Source organism: Coptis chinensis, chromosome 7 (genome assembly GCF_015680905.1).
Source record: "Coptis chinensis isolate HL-2020 chromosome 7, ASM1568090v1, whole genome shotgun sequence".
Lineage (NCBI taxonomy): Eukaryota > Viridiplantae > Streptophyta > Magnoliopsida > Ranunculales > Ranunculaceae > Coptis > Coptis chinensis.
This window is the reverse complement of record NC_141462.1, coordinates 17,771,597-17,794,436: the sequence shown is the minus strand read 5'-3', so window position 1 is coordinate 17,794,436 and position 22,840 is coordinate 17,771,597. Positions and strand designations below refer to the sequence as shown.

Below are 22,840 nucleotides of genomic sequence, written 5' to 3'. Positions count from 1 at the left end.
TCTTTTTCACCATAGAATCATGGACTCCTACAGTCCTACATGTGTACCACCCCTCCAATCTGACCAAACAATTTCAGGTACTTCAATACTACTACAAGTCTACGACACCACATGATCACATAAAAAAAAAACTGAATAGTAAATACAGCACACATCTCGTTTCCCTCTTCACAAAATTCATCTCTCTGCACCTTTTCAATCCCCGTACTCTACTCCCTTTAGAACATAATAATAATAATAATAATAATAATAATTAATTAATAATAATAACATCTTTTCTTTCTTTTATTACAATTTACACTGCTCCTCCTGTTTTTTATTTTATTTCAACGCGTTTTACCCCCTTCACTTTCTCCCCTATTTATTTCCACCTCCTCCCCTTCTCTCCTTCTTCCCCATCCTCAAAACCCAAAGAAAAAAAAAACACAGATCCAAACCATTAGATGAAGACCCAAGGTCGTTTTTTTACAGTGGGTCTAGTATCAGCATGGTATTCATCAAATATAGGAGTATTATTACTAAACAAGTATTTGTTATCAAATTATGGTTTCAAGTATCCAATTTTCCTAACCATGTGTCATATGACAGCTTGTGCTTTGTTTTCTTACATTGCAATTGCTTGGTTGAAAATGGTACCCATGCAAACCATTCGATCTCGTGTTCAGTTTTTCAAAATCACAGCACTTAGTCTTATTTTTTGTGCTTCTGTTGTTAGTGGTAATGTTTCTTTGAGGTATTTACCCGTTTCGTTTAATCAAGCTGTTGGGGCGACTACTCCGTTTTTTACGGCTGTTTTCGCTTATATTATGACTGTTAAGAGGGAGGCTTGGTTGACTTATATTACTCTTGTTCCTGTTGTTACCGGCGTTGTCATTGCCAGCGGGGTAAGCTTGTTTCCCTTTCCCTTTTAATTGTGATTTGGTGCAATTTGGTGAAAAGTCAACTGAGTTAGATCTTGATTGGTTAGATATGGTTTCATCCAATGTAGTAGAGATAAACATTTGTGATTGCACACAGGGTGAACCAAGTTTCCATCTATTTGGGTTTATAATGTGTGTTGGTGCTACTGCTGCAAGGGCGCTTAAGTCAGTGCTTCAAGGGATTTTGTTGTCTTCTGAAGGGTAAAGAATCTTGTATTTCTACCGATTTATATTTTTATCGGACACATTAGTTTTTCTTGTCTGCGTTGGGATGTTTGTTTTTTTACAACAAAACTGAGACAATTCTACTTCTCAACAGAGAAAAGCTTAATTCCATGAATCTGCTTTTATACATGGCGCCAATTGCGGTGGTATTTCTTCTTCCAGCAACACTTCTCATGGAAGAAAATGTGGTTGGGATCACCCTAGCACTTGCTAGGGAGGATTTTAAGATCATCTGGTACCTGCTGTTCAATTCCTCGTTGGCGTATTTTGTGAATTTGACAAATTTTTTGGTCACCAAACACACCAGTGCTTTGACTCTACAGGTACGCCCAATTTTTAAAGAAAAAAAGGCTTCTTTTGGTCTTTTTCTTTGTTATATAATTTTGTGCATTTGGTAGATCAAGGTCCCCAAGTCATGCCATATAATACTAAAACTGATGCTACATACTATACCTTCCTATTTCCTTCTGTTTTAGATGGTTTTCTTGGTTAAGCAGAAATACATATATAATATAGTGTACAACTGTTGCATACCTTAGCAAATAATACTTGCAGTATTAGATGTTCCATTACATTTAATATAATTCAAGTGAGAATAAAATGATGCCTGGATCCAGTAACTAAAGTTTATTGAAGATATCTAAATAAGATACCATATACAGATTACAGGGTGGATATCCATATCATGCTTGTATGTATTGGTATTTATATTTATGCATTTTTGGTAATTTTCATAATCTATATATTATGCTCTGGATGAATTGTGTGTGATTACGTTAGACGTGAAGATATTGATCGGCTTCTACATTTACGGATGTATAGATCCCTCTGTTCTCTTGGGCATTTAAGCCTCCCACGACATTTGTTTCCTTCATGTTTTTGACAATTTGCTATAGTAACATGTTATCTTTTATATTGGTAATATGTGTATATTCTTGTCCAAAGCTATTGACACTGATGTTGTCATCATTATTTAGTTCGCATTAATTATCATCATGAATGTGTTGTGGGATTAAGTTTGGTCTTCTCCCCCTTCCCGCTTGTTGTTTATAAACTGAACTAAACTAATAAAACATATTAAGTAATAGGGGACTCCGCATTAGTCTCAATAGTTTCAGAAGAAGTAGGTTTTGTTCTTTTTGTATCATAATTGGGTATATTACGATTTGTATCAAACGATTTTCAATAAGATGATACATGTATGCAGAGTCTGACTCAATCGGAGTCTCGGATACAAATTGTCGAATTCAGGCAAAACAGCAAACAGAGTTTTTGTGGGATTGGCATTAGTTTCAATCATGATAAAAGTAATGATATTGTATTTCTTCTTCGTGGCTTAAGTCGTCGGTATATATGCATATCAATGACTTATTATGATGATAGAGATAGATATGTTGCAATTTAAGGATGTAGAAAAGTTGGAAGTATTGCAGAAGAGTACCCTTTGGAAGACTCCATGGTCTCTAACCAGGATATTCCTACTGCTCAGAGTTGGCAACATAAAATTTTCTCAAATAATATATTTAGAAATAGTCGCACTAAAATTTCTTAAATATTAATTTAATTTCTTGCTATTCAAAAATATATAAAAATTGGAATTGTATCACAAGAGTACTCTTTGAAAGAGACCATAGTCTCTATCAGGATTGTTCCTACTGCTCAGAGTCTGCAACACAGACTCTATTCTGCTTATATATCTACTTGAAAGGAGGAATAGCACATAACATTGTAGATAAAATATCGGGAGTTTCACTTTGTAGACATCTGATGTGGATCTTAGATAAATAGAAGTAGTTGGCTTCCATTCAAGACTCAAGAAGGGAGCGACTGTGTATGATGTGCCACTTCATTCTGTTATGTGTATTAGGTTAGGGTCTGAGATTGTGATTGACACGCCTGTCCTAAGATTTCACTTTGGAACCTAATTCTAAAGTCTGTTAGTTTTAGGTTTGACAACCTTGTTCCTACTCACACAAAAGAATTCATAGAGAAAACTTTTCTCTAAACACTTCAAACTTCTGTTATCATCAACTCTAACTATGGCCAATGGGTTATAACTCAATTTAAAATTTTCTACAGTTTTGAAAATAGAAACCTAACCTAAAAACAACTCTAATTAAAATAAAAACATGAAATTCGTAATTAAAATAACCCTAAAATAAGAAATAGCCTAAAAACAACATATTCGTAAAAACAACATATTCGTAGTTGTTATGAACTGGTTGGTGCACTTAAAATTGCTAGACTTGAATGTAAAGAATGAGAAATTTAAATTGCATAAAGGCCCTTTTCTTCTGAATCACCTCTGCTTTTCATCAGGTTAAAAAAGTTCTTCTTACATAGGTAGCTTTAACAAGTTTTGCAAGTTTTCTAGTTCATAACTTCATAAGCATGATATTGCTCTGTAAGTTCCGTATTGATTATCTTGCATGTCAGTCGCACACTCTTGTGAATTTTTAGCTCTCGAGCTCTAAGGCATCAAATGGAAGTTCATTTAGCTGTTACATACTAGAAGGGTTGTAGACAAACCTGCTTCTAATCATGTTGCCTCCCTATAATTGTCATTACATCTGTTGAAGATTGCAGTTATCTGATTCATCACCAATGCCTTGAAAAAAATCCCAAGGTTGAAGTTATATGTTCACTGCAAAGCCAATGAACTTTGCTGGTGTCTATCAGCAAGGGTATATGTAAACACCCTTTATTCTCCAATCAATCCTTTAAAAATGAAAACAGAAGGTTATAGGCAATCCTGTAGGGATTCATGCCTGGTTTGCAGATTAATTAAAGAGTTTTTGTGGAAATTAGTTGATTCTCATCCTAGAAGAATTAGATCATCACTTTCTTTTGGCCTTCTTTTCCTTCTTATTTGTAGATTTAATAGTCTGTTGTTTTTCCAGGTTCTTGGCAATGCTAAAGGAGCTGTGGCTGTGGTTGTTTCGATTTCAATATTCAGAAATCCAGTTTCAGTGACTGGAATGCTAGGTTACACTCTCACAGTCATTGGCGTGATCCTATACAGTGAAGCCAAGAAAAGGAGTAACAAATGAGACTGTTGAAGAACATCATGCAAGCATATCTTTCTTCTATTTTCTTTTGTTTCTTCTTGTGAGGCAGCAACAAGCTTCTCAGAGCAAAGGTCGGAACACATGCTTGCCGCTTGTGCCCTCAAAATTCTTTTAAATGGAAATCAGGAATAGGGTGGTTTCCTCTTGTATTAACAACGACAACCAACGTAGAGAATAGAATAAAGATTTGATTGGGCTAGTTTTCCTCTTTGTTTTGGGTTGACAGAAATGTTCTACTATTCTTTGATGAGAATAGGATCCCTGCCTGATAAGTTTATTATATCTTGATTAATTCACAATAGATTATAGGATAGTTTACCATTATTTGATACTTTTGGTCAGACTTCGGCAAGTTGTAATTTTCTTTTATAAAGAGATAATGTAGAATTTGTTATCAAATTTCAGATATTATGCTGTCTATATGTCTTGCAGTTTAATGCTTTGTTCAATCACATTCAGGTTTCAATTTTCGAGTCCTTAAGCATCGTTTTTATGAACAGGGCCATGTTTTCAGAATATGTTACACAGGGTTCTTTTCTATGCTAAGTGATCCTAGTATACCTGCAAGTGTTGCCAAAAAAAAATCTCAGGGAAAAATTCTGTATTATTGCCTTGGGCAAGATAATGACAAATTCTTGGTATTAAGAGTGGTCTGTTTCATACTTAAACTTTAAAACTATGAACTTGGGCAAATCAACAATATGTATCCAGATTTTGTGTCCAGTATGATAAGCACCACGGCTTAACGGGCGCCTTAAAGTTTGCAGATTAGATTACAGACATCCCATATACGATAATTTACAAATACGACGTTTACCTAAGTTGAGAAACCTGAATCCTTGGATATTTTGAAGAAGTTTAGTTACTTAATCATGACTCAGCAAAACTTATTCCTACATGAATCCTGACTCTGCAAAAAATCCTACGTGAAAAAACCTATTCCTACATAAAAAAACCTTACGCCCATCTAAGTTGGAATAGTAATTGCTGAGGTTAGCACTCAGCTATTAATACGGCTGTACAAGTAGTAATTTTGGTGTAACCTAGATAGCATTTGGTGTTGTCTTTTTTGTGCAGGATGCGTGTTGGATTGAAGAGCTCATAAGGCTTCTTTCAAACTTTGGGATTTGTTTCTTCATCATCTTCTTAACTCTTGGGAGCTAAGTAAAACCGCTGCAATCTTGTATTCAACCACAACAGGCTCCATGGACGATAAGCTGATGGTGACAGTATTAGACAATAGGGTTGCCTTGGTGAAGGAGTTCATGTACCGCAATGCAAATGTTGGTGCTGGTGAAATCTGCTCCTTCATCTCAATAATAATAGCTTCAACGTAAAGAACGACATAAAGGGCGTGAAGGTCCTTTTCTTCTAAATCGCCTCTGCTTTTCATCAGGTTGGACGAGTTCTTAATAGGTAGCTTTAAGGGCATCTCCAATATTGGTTGGGGTGTGTGTGTAATATAACACCTCCACCTAGGCTCTACGTAAATCCACACTCTATACTCCCTAATGGAGAGAAGTGTAAAAAAAAATGGATTTTAAACTCAACATCTCTTTTTAATTTAAACTATAAGTCCGAGTTAAAAACTTACTTCAGAATTAGAAAGAGACGTTATTTAAAGTGACGTCCGAATGATTTTTTTGTCCCATTGGAAAGAGTTATTTTGCATTTAATGGCGTGCCCTAACAAGTTTGTAGATTTTCCAGTTCATAAGCATGATATTGCTTTGTAAGTTCTGTTTCACTTGACAATCAGGCAAAGTGACTGACTTTATATATTTCCCGCTGCTATTCTGCAAGGTTTGTTTTACGAAGTCCAATGGCGTTGGTGTATACTCAAAGTTACACAAGGTTACAAACTCTTCAATAGTGACACTCATCTGAAGCCTTCACAAACATTCGAAGAATGATGCCATGAGATGCATGAAGATATCACTTTCTTTTGGTTGTCTTTCCTTCTTATTTGTAGATTGAATTGTCTGTTGTTTTTCCAGGCTCTATAGGGGCTGTTGCTGTGGTTGTTTCGATTTCCATATTCAGACACTCAGTCATTGGCGTGATCCTATATGGTGAAACCAAGAAAAGGAGTAACAAAGGAGACTCCGTTGTCGAAGAACATCATGCAACCATATGTTTCTTCCATTTTCTTTTGTTTATTCTTGTGAGGTAGCAACAAGCTTCTCGGAAAAAAAAGGTCGGAACACATGCTTGCCGCTTGTGCGCTCAAAACTCTTTTAAATGGATATTAAGAACGACAACCAATGTAAAGAAAAGAACAAAAGATCTGATTGGGGATGAACGCCTTCAATTTATTCAAGATTGTGAAGATAACTTGAGATCGTTTTCAAATTGGTTCTCAAATCGAAGAAAGGCAGATACATAAAACCAACAAATCATAGTCGGACCAAAACATTCTGAAACGGAACTATTTGAATACCATAGTGGTAAGCCTATGAATACTCACTAATCAATATGGACTTCATGAAATCTAAAACAGACATGTTCAGAACAGCTAACAATACCAACACTCAGAGCTCTACCAAAGAGGTATGAACATTCAACATTTGCCTAAAAAACAAGAAACACAATCAAGTCAAGATAAACATAATTCCTACAGATTGAAGATCACATAAGAGAGGAAAAATGAGATACGCAATCAAGCCTAATGTGGTGAAAATAAGACTTCTTTCAAACTCCAGGCTTTGTGTCTTCTTCATCTTCTTCAATCTTGGGAGCCAAATAAAACCGGATATATCCCATCTCTGCAATCTTGTATTCAACAACAACAGGCAGCTCGGACGATAAGCTGATGGTGACAATATTAGCCAATGGGGTTGCCTTGGTGAAAGAGTTCATGTACCGCAATGCAAATGTCAGTGAAACCGGCTCCTTCATCTCAATAATAATAGCATCCTCTGGCTGCACAGATACCCAAGTTGACATATCAGTAAACATTTCTCATCCCCAAACAACAGCTGAACAAAACTAGGTATACCTTGTCAACAGTAGCATTCTGCCTGCAAACAATATTAGCAGTACCAATATCACCCTTGGTGGAAAACTTCACTCCTTCCTTTGTGACAGAGATTATAACTGCCATCACCACCAACAAAGCAACCAAATAAACCACACAATCTAAACAAAACTAAATACACAAACAACCAATATAATAAGTTACCAGTATCCCCAATAGTACTAAGATCCTTGCAAATCCTTGCAAACTCAGAAGATGGCATTCTAACAATTGCTTGATACTCAGCTTCTGGTATCCCAAGATGCTCACTATCAATATTCATCAACTTCATCTCAAAATCCGCAATCTTATCTTGATCTTTGTTTTTTTAACACACATTCCACAAAACATACGAATAAATCAACACCACAACACATAAAAGGATTAATTTTTCAACAAAGTTACAAACTTTAATAAACTTACTTGGGGATTCGAACATGAAAGTGACAGTATCACCACCATCATCAGCTTTAATAGTAATAATATCGTCATTCCCAGCACACTTCAACATCATAGCCATATTCACTAACTTCATACCCATACTGATGTTTCTATCACAACGAAAGTGTTCAAAACCTTCAGATCTAAGAAGAAGAGCCACTAGTGCCACGTGGCTTGAATCCATTGCTTGTAGTGAAAACCCAGTTGCTGAACAGTCGAAGTTTGCTTCGGTCACTAGATCTTTAATTGACTCTAATACTTTCTTTAGCAAACTTCCCTGCAACAACCTTAGTTCCAACATCTTCTTGATTGATTTTCAGGAGAGAAAATTTAGGGTTTTGTTTTTTTTTAGGGTTTGTGAGGGGGGGAGAAAATGGGAAGAGAGTTTTATAGGGGTTGGGTTCTGTTTGGCGGGAACTCTGATTTTCCCGCTTCGATTGTTTTTTCGGGGAGAAAACTTTCCCGCTACGATTTTCAGGACATGTATCGTGCATACGTGTGAGTTCAGTTTAAGGGCGGTGGAAGCGGAAAGTGATGTCATTAAAAATCGCCCAAATTTCGGATTATTGAAATGTTGAAATATTAAATTTCGGACTAGGTGCTGACGTGCTGTGGATATCGAGATTTTATCAAAAATATATAAATATCATGATATATTTAGAGATAGGGTTCGAGATCTCTACAACCGGTTACAGAGATTGATCTCTGTAACTGTGTTATCTCACCGTCGATTCGAAATCGAGATGTGTGTGTGTGCCTCGATACCTGTGTGAATACTCCGAGATGTGTGTGTGTGCGTCGAGATACGAGACGTGTGTGTGTGTGGTACAGAGATCTACTATCTATATACTAAAGCAGAGACCTTTAAAAGAGGATTTTCTCTCTCCTATGTGGCACTCTAATATGAGAGTTAGCCTTTTCTCTATCATATATGACAATATGAAAGATAGTATTTTTTAATAGCCTATAATTCCACGTACATGGAACCTCTTTGGAGAGTTTGAGTGTATTTCTAATTCTTATATTTGGAGAGTTTGAGTGTATTTCCAATTTTTATATATTTGATCAAATAAAAAAAATGCTAAAAAATAAATGATTTGTAGAAAATAATTTCCTATTACGAATCAAACACTTTTAGTGTTCCAATTCTTATATATTTGATCAAATAAAAAAAAATTGCTAAAAAATAGGTGATTTGTAAAAACTAATTCTCTATCATAAATCATACAATTTTAGTGTCTATGATAAAGCACTGACTTATTTCAAATATATCCTTAGCACAGCATCAAAACATAGTTAAAAACAATTATACAAAAAATAACATCACAAAATATATAATAGAAAATGAAAATAATAATAATAATAACGGCAAAACAATAATGACAAATATTTTAAAATATGTATAATACTGAATAAAACTAACGTCAAAAAACAATTAATGGAGAACCGAAAACTGGATGCAAATATATCGAACTAACCTCAAATAATATTTAACGAAAAATCGGAAACTGAATGTAAATGCAATCATTAAACAAATCTTAAAAAGTAATTAATAGAAAATCTAAATATGGATACAATTGCATTAAACTAACCTCAAATAATAATTAATGGAAAATCAAAACTTGGATGCAAATACATCAAACTAACATCAAAAAATAATTGTCGGAAAATTGAAAACTGGATGCAAATGCATTGAGCTAACCCTCAAAGATTAAATTAACGAGAAATCGGAAACTAGATGCAACTGCATTAAACTAACCTCAAAGAAAAATTAATTATAAATTGGAAACATAATGCAAATGCGTGGAACTAATCTTAAAAAATAATTAACGAGAAATCGAAAACCGGATGCAATTGCATTGAACTAATCTCAAAAAATATACTAGATGCAAAACCTCAAGAAATAATTAACGGGAAATCGGAAACTGGTTGCAAATTCATTGAACTAACCTCAAACAATAATTAACAGGAAATCAGAAACTATATGCAAATGCAACTTTATCAAATAATAAATGAAAAATTGGAAACTGGATGCAAATGCATTAAACTAATCTCAGAGAATAATTAACAAAAAATCAGAAACTGGATGCAAATGCATTGAACTAACCTCAAAGAACAATTAATAGGAAATTGGAAGCAAATGTATTGAACTAACCGAAAAGAATAATTAACGAGAAATCATAAACTGGATGCAATTGTATTGAACTGATCTCAAAAAATAAATAACGGGAATATAAAATTGGATACAACTGCATTGAACTAACCTCAAAATATAAATAATGGAAAATCAGAAACTGTATGCAAATGCATTGAACTAACCTCAAAATATAAATAATGGAAAATCGGGAACTCAGATGCAAATGCATTGAACTAACCTCAAAATATAGTTGGGTTATATGTTATGGGAATATCTCGATAAGTATAGTTTTGCATTTAAAATGATGTTTATATTATGTCTTTCCGTATGATTGAGAACTCCTTGCTATTCGAGTAGCTTCAATATATATTAACTTTTTCTTATTAGACAATCTCATAAAACTTCAATCAAACTTCTATTATTAAACAACAAAATGAAGTTGAAGGGTTTTATCAAAGGTGAGTTATGTTTTTTTTAATGGAGAATGAGATTTTCACGTTATAAAAAATTTGGTTGAGTGATCAATATAATATAAATATATAATAATTTTATATATTTGCAAATATTTTTCAGAATAATTAATATAACAGCACCCGTTCGTAGATAATCTTTGAAGATTTCACATTATGAGTCATGCATAATTTAAAGAATAATTAACGGAAAATCGGGAACTGGATAATCTTCGATGATCCCACATAGTAAATTAAACATAATTTATTTTTTATGTCATGTTTGCAAGGACACTACAGATGGATCAGTAGAAGTTTGTATTACACACCACATTGGATAATTATAAGAAAATCGAAAACTGGATTCAAATACATAACTGAGCTTAATGAGTAATTAATAGGAAATCGGAAACTTTATGCAAATTGCATTAAACTAATAACAGAGAATAACTAACGGAAAATTATAAATTGGATGCAAATCTTTGAAAAATATTTAACGGAAAATCGGAAACGGTATGCAAATACATCAAAAAAACCTCAAATAATAATTAATGGGAAACCGAAAATTGGATGCAAATGCATTGAACTTAATTCAAAAAATAATTAACATAAAATCAAAAACAGAATGCAACTGCATTGAACTAACCTCATAGAATAATTGGTGGGAAATTGGGAACTAAATGCAAATGCATTAAAATAACTTTAAAGAATAGTTTGCGGGAAATCAGAAACCGAATATAATTGTATCGAACTAACCTCAAATAATTATAAACTAGATGCAGATGTATTGGACTAATCTTAAAGAGTTATTAACAGGAAATCGGAAACTATATCTAAATGCAATGAACTAATCTCAAAGACTAATTAATGAAACATTGAAAAATGGATGAAACTGCACTGAACTAACCTAAATGAATAATTAATGGTAAATTATAAATTTGATGTAACTGTATTGAACTAACTTCAAAAAATAATTAACGAGAAATCAAAAACTTGATACAAATGCATTGAACTAACCTCAAAGAACAATTAACATAAAATCGAAAATTGGATGCAACTGCATTGAACTAACCTCAAAAAATAATTAACAGAAAACCAAAAATTGGATGCAACTGCATTAAACTAAAATAAGAAATTAACTAACGGGAAATCAGAAATTAGATGCAAATGCATTGAAATAATCTAAAAAAATAGTTAACTAGAAATCGGAAGTCGGATGTAAGCGCATCGCGACCTCAAAGCATAAATGTCCACTTTTTAGCCTTCTCACATTAGCAATTACGAGTAATTAGGAACCCAAAACGAAAGTGAGTTTATAAAACAGACTTTTACATGTATGCAAACAAATTATAAACTATCGAACTAACCCGAGAAAAGCAATTAACGGAAATCGAACCTGATCTTGATGTATTGAACTAACCTCAAAGAGTAATTAACGGGAGATTGGAACATGGATGCAAATGCAATGAACTAATCTCAAAGACTAATTAATGAAACATCAAAAACTTGATGCAACTGTACTGAATTAACCTTAATGGATAACTAACGGGAAATCATAAATAAGTAGATGCAATTGCACTAAACTAACCTCAAATAATAATTAACGGGAAATTGGAAACTTGATGCAATTGCATTGAACTAACCTCAAAGAATAATTAATGAGAAATTGGAAACTGGATGCAACGTACTACATTAAACTAACCTCAAAGAATAATTAATGGAAAATAAAAAACTTGATGCAAATGCATTGAACTAATAATCCTAAAACATATTTGTATTATATGTAGGGAGAATAAATGTCTCAACAAACATAGTTTTGCATTTTAAATAGTGTTTATTATAATTCTTTTATTGTAATTGGGAATGTCTTGCTATTCAAGTAGCTTCAATATTATCTTAGATCATATTGGACATTCTCACAAAGCTTCAATCAAACTTCTATTATTAAACCTAACAATAAAAAAGAAGTCGATAAGTTTTATCAAGGCTTGGTGCTTCCTTTTTATAGAGTGGTTAAGAAATTTAAATGAGTAATTAGTATAATTTTCATATCTCATAGCTATGCATAGTTGCTAATATTTTTAGAATAATTTAATATAATGACACCCGTTAAGTAGGACACGCTCATGTGAAAAATCTTTTTAAGTGGGAGTAGTGTATTCTTTGAGGATATGGAAACAATCCATCTGTTTTTTAGATTTTTGTACACATTAAATAAGCCGAATGGTGATGATTTACCGCTAAATCACCATAAATCTAAGAAAACTATTATACAAGCTAGATCGAGTTTAAAATAATTTTATTTAAAAATTACGGATTAATATTCTAAACCACAATGTGAAGAGGCTATCTCAATTTAATCCCTTAGTTTCCAAGTACTTATGCACTATAATCGTTGCTCACTAACGTATTTCGGTTTATTTTCAATAAAAATATATTCTTATTCGAAAATGTGCCGCTAAATCACCATCCAATAAAAGAATTATAATTCGAAAATTTACCGGTATGTATTTCTTTAAAAGTAATATAATATTGTTCAGTGTTGTAGTTTGATTAGTTGCTAAGTGTTCCTCTAGTGCTCTCTCACCGAGGATTGTGATTTCCATGTGGTTGTAGCTGAACAATTACAAAAGAGAAATTGAGGAGATGAAGCATATATATGACTAGGCAAGAGTTTATTGCTTCTCTGAGAAGGTGAAGTCCTTGTATCCATTTTTGTTGGAGCCCTATCATATTCATTTGTTATTTCATGTACTGACTTTTACTTATTTTCTTTCTTGCAGTTCTTAGGAGCAGTGGATTTTGCGAGTAAAACTTGGAGCGTGACAAGTTGGGGAATACAAGCATTACATTTTGGATGAAGTGATCGATATATATTATATGCATGATGTACTTTGAATGATATTTCTGTATTTAAATTTGAACAAGTTTGTAATATATTTTTGTTTAACTTATGAAAATATTTTGTTGGATGTGATGTTTGATGAGTTGATATCTTCTTTGATATAATTTTCGTACCAAATATGAAAACAGGAAACAGGTCACTTGTGAAACAAAAATAGAAGTGTTCAAGCTTTTGCTACACTAAAAAGTGTGGCAAACAATCAAATGAATAGCTAGCATACTCCTATTTTTTAGCCACGATTCAAGGCATTGCCAAAATTGAATAGAACCTGAAAGCAAGTCAATTTCCTACTACGCCTACAAGCGTTGCAGATGCAATACTATTTGCAACGTATGAAAAGTGTGGCCAATGTCCCCTTTTGCTACGCTTATGCTGTGGCTGATTTTTTTTTTTAAATAATTATATGTTTTTTGAAAGAGAATTGGAAAATAGTTTTTGCTACGTTTTTACAACTTTTAGAAACACTACTGCTTGTGGTAAAAAGTAAGAGCATCAGCAACGCTTTGAGCGTTGCCTATTATCTTTTGTTTCACCATTATCTGTAACGCCCTAGCAACGTTACTGAAAGCGTGGCAAAAGAGCATTTGCTATGGTTTGGCTAGCTTTTGCTACACTTTGAAGCGTTGCTAAAAGCCTGATCTCTTGTAGTGGATCAAGTTTCAACGTAGTTCACATTATGAGAACAAATAGTTTTTATATGAATAAAGAGATTGAGTCCTATGAGGACTGTGTTTGTTTGTGTCAAAAGAATTCTTATCTCTTTGAACTTCTATCCTTATATTCTCCAATAATGAACCTAGACATATTCATAAATAGACCAGTTATTGGGTGTAGCTAGGATTAAGCCCTGGGGCTTAATTGATTTGGGTTGGATTCATGGGCTTAATGAGCCACAAAGTGGGGGTCTATACATATATGGTGGAGGAAAATTAGGAAGAATAAGACTAAAAATTTTAATTGGATAAGGCCTATAACGGTTCGGTACATACTTAATCCAGAACCAATCCAATAAGAGTCTGGTTATGATTTTCAAGACCTAAACCCGATCCAATATGCTAACTACCTAGGGGTGATAATTTGGCCCTCATGCCCTCAACCTGCCCCGACCCGGTCCTCAAAATTGAATGTTCAAGCCCTCAAAAGTTGGCCCTCACAGATTTGAGGGGCGGGCCGGCCCGACCCTCATGCTTATAAGGGGCGGACTATGGCCTAGGTTATGAGGTATGAGCCCAGCCCTCATTAAGTTTAAGATAATTCTATTTGAAAATTACGGATTAATATCCTAAACCACAAAGTGAAGAGGCTATCTCAATTTGATCCCTTAGTTTCCAAATACTTATACACCATAATCATTTTTTCGGCTATCTCAATTTGATCCCTTAGTTTCCAAGTACTTATGCACTATAATCATTTGCTCATTAACGTATTTGGTTTATTTTCAATAAAAATATATTTTGATTCAAAAATTTGTTTGCTAAATCACCATAAATCTAAAAACTATTATACAAGCTTAGATCGAGTTTAAGATAATTTTATTTGAAAATTATGGATTAATATCCTAAACCATAAAGTGAAGATGCTATCTCAATTTGATCTCTTAATTTCTAAGTACTTATGCACCATAATCGCTTGCTCATTAACATATTTCGATTTATTTTCAATAAAAATATATTCTCGATTCGAAAATTTGTGTGAGACATTTTATAAAGCCTTTTCAAAGACACAAAATATTTAATAGATCCGGTATGCCCGGTCCAAAATCTAGACCGGCCGGAAGTTGAAGTATCCCAAATTCTAAATAAACAGGATTTGATTGTTTATGCTTAATCTCGGTGACATAAAACCAGCCACATTTACAGATACTCAACTTATAACCGCATTTGTTCTATGGTTCTACCACAACTGTTGATGATTGTGCTGTACCTTGCAGAATTAACTTGATCGACTATGTCACCGTCGATTCGAAATCGAGATGTGTGTGTGTGCCTCGATACCTGTGTGAATACTCCGAGATGTGTGTGTGTGCGTCGAGATACGAGACGTGTGTGTGTGTGGTACAGAGATCAATCTCTGTACCCGGTTATAGAGGAACCGGACTCTTAGAGATATATAAGACTCGGTGATATTTCAATAATATTTTGTATATATAATAACTAGCAACTGTGCACGTGGGCTCTATTGAGTTTTTTAAAAAATATTATAAACATTAAATTACTATTTTACCTCTCAAAAAAAAAAAAAAAAAATTGGAAATTACCAAACTGCCCCTAAGACGTACACCAAAACATTGTTACTCAACCCCACATTTTTCTATATATTAAAGATTTTATTTAATATTTATTATTATATTTAAAAATAAATATAAATTATATATCAAAAAATATTTACAATATCTACAGTATTTATCGATATTTTAAATATATCCACGATATTTACATATGAAACAATATTAAATATCTATAAAAAAAAATATATATATATCCATAAATCAGCGGTCAATATTTTGCCATATCATAATATTTTGTACTATGTTATGAGTATGGAGTGAGATATTCATAAATGTTGACACCTTATAAGTTATTATAACTCGATCGATGGAAAGCAAATTGTTTATATAATAATAATAATAACAGTTGCGACTGAATAATTCAAAATGTTTGACAACATAGGAATAATAATAAGTTACACAATAGAGATCACACAGCTGAAGTCAAGGGAGAAACAAGTTCACTAATTCCCCGGGTGGACACAAAGGGGAATGAATGGAAACGTACAAGCACGCCAAAAACAGGTATTGGAAGATAAATTGATATTCTGATTAGTTTTCAAGCATCTGGAATAGGGGTTGGAGCACGCCTGATAGAAGCAGATTTGATGAGGTGGTTATAGCTCCCTTTCTCCTTGAAAAGCTGGGAGAAATGGTGTTTGCAATACAAAATGCCATCAAGTGCTGCATAATTTGACGGGGAAAGTGAGCAGCCGCCGTGAGAGCACTTGAAACACGACTTGTGATAAGCCTGGTTCTCCACAGTAACCTGAAAAATCACAGACAGGTTGAAAAACATAATAAGATGAATAAAGTACAGAACACATCAACTTAACAAATTGAAAAAGGTCCATCTAATCTAACCATATACAACCCAGAATTTTTGAAATGCAGCTGTAATCCCAAACTACAGATGCATGCATCCGATATGCCTAATCTCAAGATATTACTCCTCGAATATTCTACCAATCTATAGAGGACAAGATGAACTCGAACCTCTATATTTTGTTCCTAAATGTCACTGCTTTTTCTGTAGTAGACAGCTTCAGTGCTGATTAAAAAAGTCGATTCTTCGTGATAGCATTATTTCTACTCGTGAAAGAAACTGAACATATATATGAATGTTAGTTTGAAGTATGACCATGGTATGATGGAAAGCACGCTAACAGCTTTTAAATTTTATATATGCCTTACTGGAGCATTCCGAACCATTCTGTTACAGATACATAACCACATTTGACCTATACAGTTCATTGTGGGGTAGCTGGGTCCAGATTCACGTTACCAAGGTTGCAATCCTTAAATTATACGGTACTTTATTGGGGTCAGACTTTTTCTTCTTACTCTATTACATAATTGGCATGTGTGTGTGTGTGAACAAGCAAAAAAAAAAAATTAGTTCAAAAAAAAAATCCATTTCCCTTGTAATACATACAGACCCCACAATGGGAATATGGAATGCATGGTCTCTGACTCTCCCACCAGAGTATCAACGCGTGCCTGGACAGGATACCAATCTGCACTACCAATTACCAACAAGAGTTTGCTTCATGAACATGTGTCTTCTTAAGCCCTATTCTAAGGGAACAATTTCTAACCTAATCATCTAGATGACAATGGTGATCCACCTCGGTTTCATCTGTCAGATTACCCAGGGAAAGATCCATAGACTCCACTCGTGCCATTAACAACAATTACTGATTAAATCAGTAGACTCAACTGGTTAGAATATGGAGAATTATACGAGTTCAATTAACTCAAACTAATTCCCACTCAAAACCAATCAGCTCAAATTGTACAAAGTTGACACTATTTGCTCCGCACATGCTCCAATGCCTTTTGTGCATCATAGCAAGTAATTTGATTTTCCAACAATTAACTATCTAACATTGTATCTTTTCTATAACATGATATGTGAATATGTGATGGATAAAAGACACATTTTCCTCCTTACATGCTCCAGTGACTCTTCTACATCGTAGCAAGTAAACTGCTTTCATAAGATTTACTTTCTAACAACATGGACTTTGTTAGGTCCACAATATAAATAAGTCAAAACCATAATCAGAAGGCTCATTGTTGTGTGATAAAAATGACAAAGATGGTCCACAGAGCAGAAGCCAAGTAAAAGGAAGCACATAATTCATTCAGATGAATAACAACTGTAGCACTTACCTTCTCTAGTGGATAAGCCGTTTTACCACACGTAGCACACTTCTCTTGTGTCCCAGAAAACATTCCAGCAGCTTTGCTAGGTGACCTTGTCTGAAACCCACACAACATATCAGGAGTCAGGTACGCCACAATGAGCATCAAAACTTTCATCAAGTAACTTGTTCAACAACAGTGGTGTGTTTGAGGCAAATTACCAGTTCTGGAGTTAACTTTGAAACCGACTTTGTTAGTGCTGAAAATCAAGATGCAATGAGTGAATAAACAGAAAGGTAGCTGATAAAAAATTCAACGGAAATTCGAATGATGTGATTAAGAAGGTATACGTGACTGGAAGTTCCGGTTGAAATTCCCAGACTCCTTGAAGAGCTGCTCAAAGTGAGGCTTGCAGTACAGAACTCCCTCCATTGAGGAATAGTTGCTCAGCTGAAAAAAAGGAACCAAATGGAAAAAGCTAAGTAACCACTAACCAGGTAAAGCACTTGTAGGATGATGTTCTACATCCTGCGAAGAGAATTGGCATGGACACTATATGCAAATAAAGAAAGGAGAAAGAATGTCTGATAAAATCTATAAAATGGGACACCAAACACATTGAAGTCTGGAAAACAAAACACCCAAGACACCCAGTTTTTAGGTTATTTCCTATATTGATGCCAAAATTTTCCAGAAATAGTTGTAGTTTTATTAGTCTGAGAATTTTAGAAGGTCTGCACTTAAAATCTAAGAGTTTCTATTTCAAGAGTCCGTCCTACCATTAGAGGTTGTTCTACTTTGATCAGCCCGATGTCCACGTTATAGACTACGAAAGAGATCGGTGATGCTTGTAATGGGGAGATCATGTTATCTCTTTCTCCCTACATTCAGTACATTCCGAATTGCCTTCTCTAATTTTTTTACCCTTTCTTCTAGTTTTCTCAACAATCTGGCTAAAGTTGCACGCCTCTTACCTAAGGGTTACTGGATCCACTTTTCATCCTTATAATCTTGAACAGGTACAGTCACCCAGTCTTCTATCTTTTCTATTCTTGCTCTTTTTTCCCTTTTATCAATAGAACATTTCATTCATCCAAAAAAATTTGAAAGAATTCAGAACCAATAAAAAAAAAAAAAAACTGGATGCAGTATTCTTTGTTAGGGTGAATGATAAAACTCGAGTTACTAAATTTAAAACAATCACGCCTTCCAGAGATTTCAAAGATTTGCGGGATGCTTATTACAGTTAAGTAAAGTCCTGTAAGCATATTTGTAAACAAACAGTGGGAGATGTAGACCAAGTATTGCAGTGCCGTTGATAACATGAAAAAATGGTTTTGGCACCCAAGAGGTGCTAGCCCAATTAATTAGTCTGACGCAGTAATTCAACTTCAAGCTGTAATTAAGATAAATAATTTATACCTATTATACGAAGAATTACTTATGAAATATATTGAAAATAATACTTGATTAAGGTGGGAAAACAGTACTAAGAATCCATTGGTAGGTAGGGTTCTTAACTATACTCCTACAGTTAAGAATTTTGAAGCTAACAGCAGATGTTACTAGCTATGTTTCCTCTATGCAACAAAACAATGATGTTCTAATTCCATCCTTTCTTTTTTGCATGGTAGAGAGATCTGGTTTTAGGATTTGCAACGCAAGTATAATGAGCATCCCACTTACTCTATCTTTGCCTTAGAATGGCCATCCTACTCACTCAAGCCAACACCTCTTAAGAGATCAGAAATCACCCTAATACAACCAAATTCACCATATTTTCCCCGTAAACAGCATTACGGCAATGACCAATCATCGGCTAAGATTTAGGATTTAAGAATGAAGGAAAAATAAGTTTTGGAAGGAGCCAAGAGACACACCCCTTAAGCTGACTTTATGTTAAGATTGGATTCCTTGCTTGGCCAAGCATGATTAAAGTTTTTTGTTGGGGGTGTTTCTTCTTCTAAGAGGTAGACTTGCCATTGCATTTTTCATGCTTTCTAGTTTCCCTTGCTGTATTTGCGTGGGATATCTCATCCTACATTGTTGATATTAATATATTATAGTTACATGTAAATATACACATTTTCCCGATCAAAACAGAAAAGAATGAAAGAAAAAAGTGCATTGTTAACACAATGTGAACTGGAAGATCATGGAGTTATGATTTTAAAGATTTAGGACATTAAAGATCCATTGGTAGGTATGGGTTGAAATACACTCATGATAGCAAATGGTGCCGTATGTTGGCCAGTGGGGAAAAAGATGATACTGTAACTGCATTCATAGTTTTTTTGGTTGGTATAGTAGTCTCTTATTATAAAGGGCATCCCAAAAGGTCTTAAGAGATGAAAAGAAACAAGCATATCTTCCTTGCATATTGGTAATTAGCAGAGAAATTGTGATATAGATCTAAAGGGTAAAAAAGAATGGATATTTAATTTGTGTATTTGTTGTATAAAAGGGCAGGCAAGTAAAAGTACCTTGAGAGTTCCTTTGCAGTGGGTACACTTGAAGCAAGACTTATGATAAGAAACACCATCAGCTGATAATTGATCCATCACATAAACAGTCTTCTCACACACCTTGCATTTCTCTTGTGTCCCTATAAACGACATTCTTTCTTTCTACCTAACAGTTTATAAAACAAGATGAGAACAAATAATCTATTATTAGAGACTAATAAATTGTCTGAGAGAAAGACAATTACCTGGAAATTAACGATCTCAATTTGGATAATATGATTTATGCAGCAAACGGAGGAAGCGAAGAAGAAAATGAAAGGGAGCTGCTACCAGATAGGTGCGCCTCCACTCAACTAGAAGTAAAAGAAAATACTCGTGGGCTCCACTTCGTGTGTCTGTCTGTCAGTTTTTTTGTCTTGTTTCTAACTATAAAGCTAAACTGCTTTGGAAGTAACTTCTAACTTCTAACTTCTAACTTCTAACCCAAGGACTGTGGACGTCTAGAGAATGTTATTACTCAGGTCGTCGGGTGTGGGTGCGTTTACACTCAACACCACGGGGGTTATAGTTATGGACTTACGGTTACACACAAATTTTTAACCAAACACGAGACAAGTACTCAATTAGTTTTTCAAAAGACTTATATCCTCATACTGACGAGATCCTAAAATCAAAAACAAACTCACATTCTCTCTCTTCCTTTTTGTTTTTTTTTTATTTTCGGACAGTTGGATCACACATCTAACGGTCTTGGAACCTTTATCCCCATGAGGATATTCTCGTGGTAGCCCCGACATTTTCAAAATTACAACATTCAAACACTACTTTTTCTTCAATGCTTAGAAGTGTAAATTAGGGGTGGGAATTTGGCCCTAACGACCTCTAACTTCGGTCCCCGACCGACCGACCCTAAGCCCTATAAAACCCTCACAACTAAAGCCCTCCCAGAGAATTTAGGGGCGGGCGGGCCCTAATGCCTTCTAGAGGCGGCTGGACTAAGATTCTAAAATATAAGCCCGATCCTAATTCAAATTCTCATTAGCCCGAATCCTAACCAAACTCTAACCGCCCCGTTTTTTACTTTCACTATAAATACACATACCATAATTGTCCAACTCTTTGTTAAATATTTTCAATTAAAATAACATTGTTAACTTTTAAATTTATCACTTACACCCAAGGGTGCTTCCAATAACTTGTCTTATATAACAAAAACTTGTCAACTTAATGTACCTGAAGAACAAACGAAAGCACTAGCCTAATAAAAATAAGACTTTATTCCTTTGATCATCAAGTCAAAGTCCATAACTTATTATTCTCAATTTCTTTTTTCACTTATTTCTTGTAAATTATATTTTTATTCACATCCAAGCCAAGTCTAAAACTAAAGATTTCCTTCCACACCATTAAAAGCAAAATCTGAGCGGAGACATTTGTAACATAGAAACCAAAAACAACCTTTGTCGAGGAAAAATGACATTTGTAATCTCAAACCTTTCTCCATCACTTGTTCAAAAGCCAATATTTTCATTTCCATATACAAAGCTTGAATCACTTTTAAATTAGAAGAAATGTAATATTATATTTGTTTGAATCTATTATAGAAATAATTTATGATATTACAAATAGTTTAACAACTTCCATGACCCTTTAACCAAAACTATTATGTTTCTTCTTTATATATATTACTTCTTCATTTAAAATGATAATATAATTATTTGTCTATGTATTTCAATTTTAAAATGTAATTTTAGTGAGGTTTGAGTACAAGGAAGAACAAATTCCGAACTCTCGATGTACTTCAGTTCATTAGATTGTGGATGTGCATTTTAAATTTTTGGACTTATACAGGATTATTACTAGATTGGTTGGACTTTGAGTTTGTAGATTATTGTACATTTTTTTGTAATATAAATTAGTTTTAAAACCGATGTAGTAAAAAAAAAAGAAAATATATAGGCGACCCTAAAAAGCTTTAAAGAGGGCTTAGGGTAGGGTAAGGGCTTGAGGTTTAGACTTGTGACCCGGCCCTAATATTTGAAGGGCTTTAAATGTTTAGGGCCGGGCTAGCCCGACCCGGCCCATTGCCCACCCCTAGTGTAAATGCACTCAATGTGCAATGTTATGGAGTATGGACCGTTGATTTCGAATCTCTTCTCAAAATTGAATAAGGGTAAAACTGGTACATAAGTTGTTTAACTTCTACACCAAGTCATAAATCTCTACGTATTTGCTGATTTATCTCCCCCGCCCTTCCAAAATATAGAAGGTAGTTTAATTGGGCACTCATCAAATTGGATTGGGCAATCCCTAAGAAAAAAAGAAATATTACAAGTTTGACATATTACAAATTTGTCATCAAAGCCCAGACCCAACAACCAATTCAACCGGTCTCGCCATAATGAAACCCTCGGGTCGTTTGAGTGTACCACCATGTCGTTCTATTATACACGCACGCGGTCCTTGAAAGTCGTTTGAGAATTGCCTCTCTGGTTAGTTTCTCCATAGAACAGTCTGCATGTGCCATTTGAGTGTGCACTCATATCGTTTGAGTGTATACTCAAATGGCATGTTTATATCGTTTGAGTGCACACAAAAGCGGTCAATTCATGTCGTTTGAGACAGAGCTCTCGGGATTTTCCATGGAACGGTATGCGGTATCAGATGCAAGCAGTACCACTAGGTCATTTGTAGCTTCTATGGGGCGACATGGGGGAGTCGTTTGGACTAAAATAATTGAGAAGTTCTAAACCAAGGAAATTCCCGATTAACCAATGATTAGCCCGATTAACATAAACACC

General features: G+C 34.3%; 3 protein-coding genes across 4 annotated transcripts; 1 reads left to right on the top strand and 2 right to left on the bottom strand.

Annotated features, from left to right (window-relative positions):
* The first annotated feature begins 242 nt into the window (after positions 1-242).
* Positions 243-4,631, top strand: LOC147486370 (putative sugar phosphate/phosphate translocator At3g11320). The gene is made up of 4 exons (XM_086571441.1): positions 243-884; positions 1,018-1,121; positions 1,240-1,468; positions 4,046-4,631. Exons 1-4 carry the CDS (start codon positions 444-446, stop codon positions 4,193-4,195), a joined length of 924 nt encoding a protein of 307 aa, XP_086427567.1. The 5' UTR covers positions 243-443; the 3' UTR covers positions 4,196-4,631.
* A 1,872-nt stretch (positions 4,632-6,503) lies between these two features.
* On the bottom strand, positions 6,504-8,208 carry LOC147486369 (DNA sliding clamp PCNA). Its single transcript, XM_086571571.1, has 4 exons — positions 7,652-8,208; positions 7,394-7,546; positions 7,211-7,308; positions 6,504-7,134 (listed from the first exon to the last, which is right to left on the bottom strand). Exons 1-4 carry the CDS (start codon positions 7,968-7,970, stop codon positions 6,904-6,906), a joined length of 801 nt encoding a protein of 266 aa, XP_086427697.1. The 5' UTR covers positions 7,971-8,208; the 3' UTR covers positions 6,504-6,903.
* Positions 8,209-15,757: 7,549 nt separating this feature from the next.
* LOC147486368 (LIM domain-containing protein WLIM2b-like) lies at positions 15,758-20,629 on the bottom strand. 2 transcript variants are annotated; one of them, XM_086571020.1, is made up of 6 exons: positions 20,285-20,629; positions 20,058-20,205; positions 17,925-18,024; positions 17,796-17,833; positions 17,602-17,691; positions 15,758-16,195 (listed from the first exon to the last, which is right to left on the bottom strand). In XM_086571020.1, exons 2-6 carry the CDS (start codon positions 20,190-20,192, stop codon positions 15,986-15,988), a joined length of 573 nt encoding a protein of 190 aa, XP_086427146.1. In that variant the 5' UTR covers positions 20,193-20,205; positions 20,285-20,629; the 3' UTR covers positions 15,758-15,985. The 2 variants fall into 2 exon arrangements, with proteins under 2 accessions (XP_086427146.1, XP_086427147.1); XM_086571021.1 differs by having other exon boundaries at positions 20,058-20,201; positions 20,285-20,519.
* Between the last annotated feature and the right edge of the window lie 2,211 nt (positions 20,630-22,840).

Bases quoted from the DNA above. Each gene is read 5' to 3' on its own strand.
- LOC147486368 (XM_086571020.1), bottom strand. From the start codon at position 20,192: ATGTCGTTTATAGGGACACAAGAGAAATGCAAGGTGTGTGAGAAGACT. The intron at 17,692-17,795 runs GTAATTTGCCTC...TGTGGGTTTCAG, and splicing joins CAAAGTTAACTCCAGAACTG to ACAAGGTCACCTAGCAAAGC. The intron at 16,196-17,601 runs GTAAGTGCTACA...GTGATTTTTCAG, and splicing joins CGGCTTATCCACTAGAGAAG to GTTACTGTGGAGAACCAGGC.
- LOC147486369 (XM_086571571.1), bottom strand. From the start codon at position 7,970: ATGTTGGAACTAAGGTTGTTGCAGGGAAGTTTGCTAAAGAAAGTATTA. The intron at 7,547-7,651 runs GTAAGTTTATTA...AAAAAAACAAAG, and splicing joins TTTCATGTTCGAATCCCCAA to ATCAAGATAAGATTGCGGAT. The intron at 7,309-7,393 runs GTAACTTATTAT...TGGTGATGGCAG, and splicing joins TAGTACTATTGGGGATACTG to TTATAATCTCTGTCACAAAG.
- LOC147486370 (XM_086571441.1), top strand. From the start codon at position 444: ATGAAGACCCAAGGTCGTTTTTTTACAGTGGGTCTAGTATCAGCATGG. The intron at 1,122-1,239 runs GTAAAGAATCTT...ACTTCTCAACAG, and splicing joins ATTTTGTTGTCTTCTGAAGG to AGAAAAGCTTAATTCCATGA. The intron at 1,469-4,045 runs GTACGCCCAATT...TTGTTTTTCCAG, and splicing joins CCAGTGCTTTGACTCTACAG to GTTCTTGGCAATGCTAAAGG.